At 55.3% G+C, this 7,510-nt stretch overlaps 2 protein-coding genes across 3 annotated transcripts in view; one reads left to right on the top strand and one right to left on the bottom strand.

Annotated features, from left to right (window-relative positions):
* LOC129710154 (cytosolic 5'-nucleotidase 3-like) overlaps positions 1 to 6,088 on the bottom strand; it is a 15,470-nt gene extending 9,382 nt beyond the window's left edge. Inside the window, exons 1-3 of one of the 2 annotated variants that reach the window (XM_055656923.1) lie at positions 5,897 to 6,088; positions 2,713 to 2,811; positions 1,500 to 1,569 (exon numbers count right to left, since the gene is read on the bottom strand). In XM_055656923.1, the coding sequence (XP_055512898.1) occupies positions 1,500 to 1,569; positions 2,713 to 2,811; positions 5,897 to 5,899 (172 nt within the window). In that variant the 5' untranslated portion in view covers positions 5,900 to 6,088. Of the gene's footprint in view, positions 1 to 1,499; positions 1,570 to 2,712; positions 2,866 to 5,896 lie in introns of those variants that run through there. The other variant, XM_055656922.1, reaches the window with a different exon arrangement.
* The window catches only part of LOC129710150 (kelch-like protein 10), a 41,424-nt gene that overhangs the window by 9,077 nt on the left and 24,837 nt on the right, over positions 1 to 7,510 (top strand). The window lies entirely within an intron of this gene.

Below are 7,510 nucleotides of genomic sequence, written 5' to 3'. Positions count from 1 at the left end.
AACGCTGTGGACAGCTTGGTTGTAAGGGTCTGAAGAAGGGTCTCGACCCAAAACATCACCTATTCCTTTCTCCAGAGATGCTGCCTGACCCGCTGAGGTACTCCAGCATTTTGTGTCTGTCTTTGAATGTATACATGCACAGTCTTTCCGCTGACTGGCCATCGCGCTACATAAAGGCTTTTCGCTGTACCTCAGTACACGTGACAATAAACTAAACTAAACTAAACCTTACCTACACACTCGTGGACAGGGTCCATGGGAGACGTGTGTCTATTTGCCTCAATGAGGATTGAACTGCTAGGAACAATATGTGGGTTACACAAAAAAGCTGGAGATAACTCAGCGGATGGGTTCTCACACAGAAAAAGCTGCAGCAGAATGGAGCGAAGGAAATAGGCAACGTTTCGGGTGCCGAAACCCGAACACAACGTTGCCTATTTCCTTCGCTCCAGATTCTCCAGCTGAGTTTTCTCCCAGCTTTTTTGTGTAACCTTCGATTCTCCAGCATCTGCAGTTCCTTCTTAAACACTAGGAACAATATGTGTCTGTTTGTGAGCAAAGTCACCTAGTGGCCATACCCAAGAATGTCAATTGTAATGAAATCTTAGGGATTGCAACATCCAGTCCTCAATCTGAGATCTATATCAGCTGTTCGGCTAAAGCTATTTTTAAACAAACCAAACACACAAAATGAGGGAGGGAGGGGGGGGGAATAAAACCCGGAAATAAAATTAAAACGATTCGGTTCCAGAGCGGAGCACCCGCTGCACTGTCCCAGCTCACACCTCCTGGACAGGGCAGCGTGAGTTAGATACAGAGCAAACCTCTTGTAAAGCCCCTTCATACACTCTGCCCGACCAGACACTGGGTGGAGGAAGGAACTGCAGATACTGGTTTACACCGAAGACAGGCACAAAATGCTGGTGGTGGAAGTCAGCGGGACAGGCAGCGTCTGTGGAGAGAAGGAGGGGGCGACGTTTCGGGTCGAGACCCTTCTTCTGCCTTCTACCTGCCTGAGCTTAAGCTGGATTAATAGTGGAGCCTAAAATATGGTTTACTGTTGTCAAGATATATTAGCAAGACTTGACACAAATGTAGGCCAATGCTGTTCTATCGAGCTCTCTGAGGCTATGGACAGGTGGGTTAGATGCCGAGTTATATAATATTTTATACCCCTGTCCCACTTAGGAAACCTGAACGGAAACCTCTGGAGACTTTGCGCCCCGCCCAAGGTTTCCGTGCGGTTCATGGAGGTTGCAGGTGGTTGCCAGAGGTTGCAGGTTGCAGGTGGTTGCCGGAGGTTGCAGGTAGTGGAAGCAGGTGGGGAGACTGACAAAAACCTCCGGGAACCGCCTCGAAACCTTGGGTGGGGCGCAAAGTCTCCAGAGGTTTCCGTTCAGGTTTCCTAAGTGGGACAGGGGCATTAGCCCACTCTCCCCCCCCGGGCAAGCCCCCCCTCTCCAGTGACCGCGGCAGTAGACAGGGTCAGCGGTACGCACTGTGACACGTCGGGATCCTTTTTCCATTGTGGGCAAACCGGGTTAAGGTCATATCGAAATCCGTCACGATCTGGAACAGAGAAAGTATTCAGTCAGCACAGAACACATATACCAGTCTGTGGAATTCTCTGCCACAGAGGGCGGCGTAGGCCGGTTCTCTGGATACTTTCCAGAGAGAGCTAGATAGGGGCTCTTAAAGATAGCGCAGTCAAGAGATATGGGGAGACGGCAGGAACGGGGTACTGATTGGGGGTGATCAGCCATGATCAAATTGAATTGCGGTGCTCGCTCGAGGGGCCGAATGGCCTACTCCTGCACTTATTGTCTGATGTCTATTGTCTATTACAGTGTGTGTACAGCACGGTGACGCACCGGTATTGTTACACAGTACCAGAGACCCGGGTTCGATCGTGACTATGGGTGCTGTCTAGACAGAGTTTGCACGTTCTCTCTGTGACTGCGTGGGTTTTCTCCGGGTTCAGTAATTGGCTTTACTTCCCGAGTGTGTGTAGTATAGTGCTTTAGTGTGCGGGGTGATCGCTGGTTGGCGCAGACTCAGTGGGCCGAAGGGCCTATTTCACGCTGTATCGTCAGTCTAAAGAGTTGCCTCGGGATTTTAACTCCAGCTGCAAGGTCACAGGCATCTGATGAAAGAATGGGTCGACTGGGCTTGTATTCACTCGAATTTAGAAAGATGAGAGGGGAATCTTATAGAAACATATAAAAGTCTTAAAGGATTGAACGGGGTAGATGCAACAAAAAAATGTTCCCCATGTTGGGGGAGTCCAGTTTAAGAATAAGGGGTCGGCCATTTAGGACTGAGATGAGGGAAAACTTTTTCATCCAGAGAGTTGTGAATCTACCACAGAAGGCAGTGGAGGCCAACTCACTGGATGTTTTCAAGAGAGATTTCGCTCCTAGGGCTAAAGGACTCAAGGGATATGGGGAAAAGCAGGAACGGGGTACTGATTGGGGATGATCAGCCATGATCATATTGAATGGCGGTGCTGGCTCGAAGGGCCGAATGGCCTACTCCTGCACCTATTTTTTCTATGTTTTATGTTTCTACCTCAAGTTCTTATGACATGCGGTGGCGAGACCCATCACTTTGTGTGTGTGTGTGTGTGTGGGGGTGGGGGGGTGTGTGTGTGTGTGGGGGGGGGGGGGGGGGGGGGGGGGGTTAACAGAGGACTGGCCCCACCTCGACACACACCTGCAGTTTCGAGGCTCCCCCATCACGGAGGGAGGAGATGATTTGTTGGACGCGCTCTGGATGTCGAATGCGCACTGTGCTTTTCTCCAGCTCCGGTATCTGCAAGGAAAAGGGGACGTTTGTCTGGAGATGTTGCATCAAACCCGCTAATAAAGCGACTGACTGACGGAATTACCGTCAACCCGGGGAATGTCCCGTTCCAATGGTCTAATCGTCTCGTGGTCTCATGATCCAATGGTCCAATGGTGCTTTGACAGTCACATGTGCAAAGTGCAAACGCACAGTGTAATTATTTTCTTACAAACAGTCCAGAGTGTAGTGCCCCATCTAAGCACATCTCCAATTAGCAAATTGTACAGAAATTGTCAACTGAGCCGCATGCAAGATGTCCCATGTTTTGGCGCCATTTTCAGTGCAACACCTCATGCAGGTGAGCCCCAGGTTGCCCCGGGCCTCCAACCATCGCTCTCCTTGGATGTGCAGGGAATGGAGGGGAATGGATGAGGTGCAGGCAGATGCTCTGGGCATCATGTTCCGAACAGGTGGGTCAAAGGGCCTGCTCCTGTGCGGTGGTGTTCGATGTTCTATGTTTGATGTTCTATGTTCCATGTTGTATGTTGTATGTTCAATGTTGTATGTTGTATGTGGCATAGATCGGGTAAACACTCAGAACCTTTCCCCCAGGGTGGATATGTGAGACGAGAAGGGATCGCACCAGGTCATAGGGTATGAGTAGAATTAGGCCATTCGGCCCATCAAGTCTACTCCACCATTCAATCATGGCTGATCTATCCGTCCCTCCTAACCCCATTCCCCTGCCTTCTCCCCATCACCCCTGACACCCCGCCCGCACTAATGAAGAATCTTTAAGGTTGGAGGGGGCACCTTTGAAGCAGATGTGTGGGGAGGGGGGGGGGGGGGGGGGCATCTGCTGGGGAGGGGGGGGGTGGAGGCAGATATGACAGTGGGGTTTAAGGGGCTGTTAGTTGGGCACGTGGATATGCAGGGACATGGATCACGTGCAGGCAAATGGGGTTAGTATATTTTGGCATCATGGTCAGAACGGACTATGTGGGCCGAAGGGCCTGTTACTGTTCTGCATTGTTCCAATGATTTATGACTTGTGGAATAGAGAAGTTGCACTAAAAAGGAAAGAGCAAAAGCTAAAGATTGAAGCTGAGAGTGAGGGGGACACAGACTCTGACAACTACACGTCTCCTCCCCCCCTCCCCCACCCCTCACCTCCCTCCCCACCAATCCCTACCCCTCCCCTCCCCTCCCCACCCCTCCCCTCCCCTCGCCCTTCCCCTCCCCTCCCCTCTCCCCCCCCCTCCCCTCCCCCCCCCCCCCCCCCCTCCCCATCAAAACTCTCTCCACTTCCCTCCCCCTCCCCCCCCCCTACCCTCCCCCCCCATCCCACCCCACCCCTCCCCCTCCCTTCCCCTCCCCTCCCCCCGCCCCTCCACACCCCCCCCTCCTCCCCCTCCCCCCCCCCTCCCCCCATCCCCCCACCCCTTCCCTCCCCCCCCCCCCCCCCCCCCCCCTCCTCCTATCCTCCCCCATCCCCCCCCCCCCCTTCCTCTCCTCCCCATCCCATCCCCACCCCTTCCCCCTCCCGCTCCCCCCCCCCTCCTCCCCTTCCCCTCCCTCCCTCTTCCCCCAACACCCCCCCTCTCCTTCTCCCCTTCTCCCCCCCCCCCCCTCCCCTACCACCCTCCCACCCTCCCCTCCCCACCCCCGCCCCCTCCCCTCCCCACTGAATCCTTTACCCCTCTACCCCCCTCCCGCCCCGTCCCCATGCCCTCCCCTCCCCTCCCCTCATTGGTCCCCTCCCCTTCCCACCCTCCTCATCCTCCCTCTCCCCAGCACCCCCCTCATGGCCTCCCCACCCCATCCCCATGGAGCCGCCCCCTTTCTCGTCTCGCCCACCCTCCCCCATCCCCCCTCCCTCCCGCACTCCTCCCCTTTCCCCCTGACAGGCGATGCCCTTGCCACCCCGCACGCCCGCTTGCTCTGACTCATTGGTGAATGATAGCTGCAAGGTCCATGGCCTTGTTTATGACCACGCTTCACCCGCACCGGCGACAGTGCACGTCGCCCCATCCCCACTGCACTCCCGCCCCGCAAACTCCCCCGCACCCCCCCCCCCCCCCCCCCTCGATGCACTCACCCCCCGCACCCCACACCCCCCTCCGCCCCCCGCACCCCCCTCACGCTCCCTCCACCGGAGTTTGACAGAGGACATGACGCATTAGATCGGCTAGATGCACAGCTTGATGTTGTCAAGCTTGAGAGGGTACAGAGAAGATTGACGAGGATGTCGCCAGGACTAGAGGGTGTGAGCTACAGGGAGAGGTTGAGTAGGCTGGGTATCTATTCCTTGGAGCGCAGGAGGATGAGGGGTGATCTTATAGAGGTGTATAAAATCATGAGAGGAATAGATCTGGTAGACACTCTTGCCCAGAGTAGGGGAATCGAGGACCAGAGGACATAGGGTCAAGGTGAAGGGGAAACGATTTAATAGGAATCTGAGGAGTAACTTTTTCACATAAAGGTGGTGGGTGTATGGAACGAGCTGCTAGAGGAGGCAGTTGAGGCTGGGACTATCCCAGTGTTTATGAAACAGTTAGACAGGTACATGGACAGGACAGGTTTGGAGGGATATGGGCCAAATGCAGGCAGGTGGGACTAGTGTAGCTGGGACATTGTTGGCCGGTGTGGGCGAGTTGGGCCGAAGGGCCTGTTTCCACTCTACGACTCTGCGACCGCGGGGACAGCGCCCGGGATCTCACGAACTCATCCCAGAGATGAGAGGCTCTCCCCTGACACCACCTCCACCCCAACACCACGGCGCTCCCACTGTTGTTGGTCCCCCCCCCCCCCCCCCCCCCCCCCCCGGTCCGTGCGGCGCTCCCTGCGGTCATTTGCGGGGTTTCAGTGCGGGCTGCGGTCGGAGCGGGCAGATCCCAGTCCGCATCGCCAATGCGGCACCAGGAGCGAGCGCTGACCTTGAGAAACGGCGCCTTGACCGTGTCCGCAGGTCCCGGCGCCCGGGGACCAGAGACCGGGGATTGGAGCGGCCGGGGCGGGTGAGAGGCCGGGGCCGGGTGGTGCAGACCAGCGCTCCCCGCCGCGTCTTCGGTTCCCCGGGGCCGGGACTCGGCGCTCCCCGCCGATCACTCACCATCCTGCCGCCGCCGCCACCACCACCGACCGCTCCCGTCCCCGCTCCAAACCGACTGCGCGACGCAGAGCAAGAGGGGGAGGAGCGGAGACGTTCTGCCCTCAATCCTCTGCTGACCCCCCTCCCTCGCCCCCTCCTCACCCCTACTGTCCCCTCCCGTTCCCTCTCCCTCCCCAGCTCCCCTCTCGGTCTCTTCTCTCCCCTCTACCCTTTCCCCACCTATACCCCCCTTTCCCCCTCTCCTCCTCTCCCTCCTCTCCTCTCCTCTCCTCTCCTCTCCTCCTCTCTCCTCTCCTCTCCTCTCCCTTTCTCCCTCCCCTCTCCCCCCCCCCCCTCCTCCTCCTTGTCCCTCCCCTCTACCCCTTCCCTCTTTGGGGTTGAGAGTGAGAGATAGATGAGCCACGATTGAATGAATGAATGGACGCGATGGGTCGCTTGGTCTAATTCTGCACCTGGAACGTCTAAACTTATGACTCCATCTACACTTCACTGCCTCGGCAAGTCCAGCAGCATGAAGGACAAGTGTCCCCCCCCCCCCTCATCCCCCCCCCCCCCCCCCCCCCCCCCCCCATCATTTACCTCATTGGAGACCCTTGGACTATCTTTAAATGGACATTACTAGACTTTATCTTGAACTATACATTATTCCCATTATCCTGCATCTGTGGCTGGCTCGATTGTAATCATGTATTGTCTTTCCGCTGACTCGTCAGCAGGCAACAACAGCTTTTCACTGTGCCTCAGTACACGTGACAATAAACTAAACACTCCTCTATTGCCCACTGCTTCCTACTATTCATTTTGCCCATCCCAGCTTTGTTCCCAAAACACATCACAACCTAGAAGCGCAACGTCTTTTGCCCAGAGTTGGGGAATCGAGAACCAAAGGGCATAAGTTTAAAGGGAAGGGGAAAGATTTAAATAGGAACCTGAAAGGTAACTTTACCATGCAAAGGGTGGTGGGTGTACGGAACGAGCTGCCGGAGGAGGTAGGTTCTATCGCAATGTTTAAGAAAGATTTCGACAGGTACATGGATAGAATAGGTTTGGAGGGATATGGGCTAAATGCGGGCAGGTGGGACTAGTATAGATGGGGCATGTTGGCCGGTGTTGGAAAGTTGGGCCGAAGGGCCTGTTTCCACACTGTATCACTCTGTGGCTCTTCAGCCTTGATCTCCATCCACCAATGCCCTGGCACCATTCATCACTATCACCCTGCAGCTTCAGACTACCCTCCTCATTATCAACCACACACAGCGACATCCATGGATGCTTCCACCCACTACATCACATCTACATTGGTAATATGGACACTGGGGATTCCAACACCAATCCCCGCCATCCTCCACCGACCAGAGGCTTCACATCACAACAACCCTCCAACATCACCCTCCGCCTCCTTTACCCAACCCTGTTCCAGGGCCATGAGTCAAGAGTGCTTTATTCTCAAAGCTCCTGCAACAGAGCAAAGAAACTCTAACTTGCAGTAGCTCAGCAGATATGTAAACACAGTACTTTGTAAAACCCATAATAGACACCAAAAACATGTTCAGTGTGTATAAAAGTTGATCAAGTTGCCCTGGGTCCCAGAGTTCTAACAGTTTGTATCAATAC

Source organism: Leucoraja erinacea, chromosome 27 (assembly GCF_028641065.1).
Source record: "Leucoraja erinacea ecotype New England chromosome 27, Leri_hhj_1, whole genome shotgun sequence".
Lineage (NCBI taxonomy): Eukaryota > Metazoa > Chordata > Chondrichthyes > Rajiformes > Rajidae > Leucoraja > Leucoraja erinaceus.
This window is presented reverse-complemented; position numbering and strand designations above follow the sequence as displayed.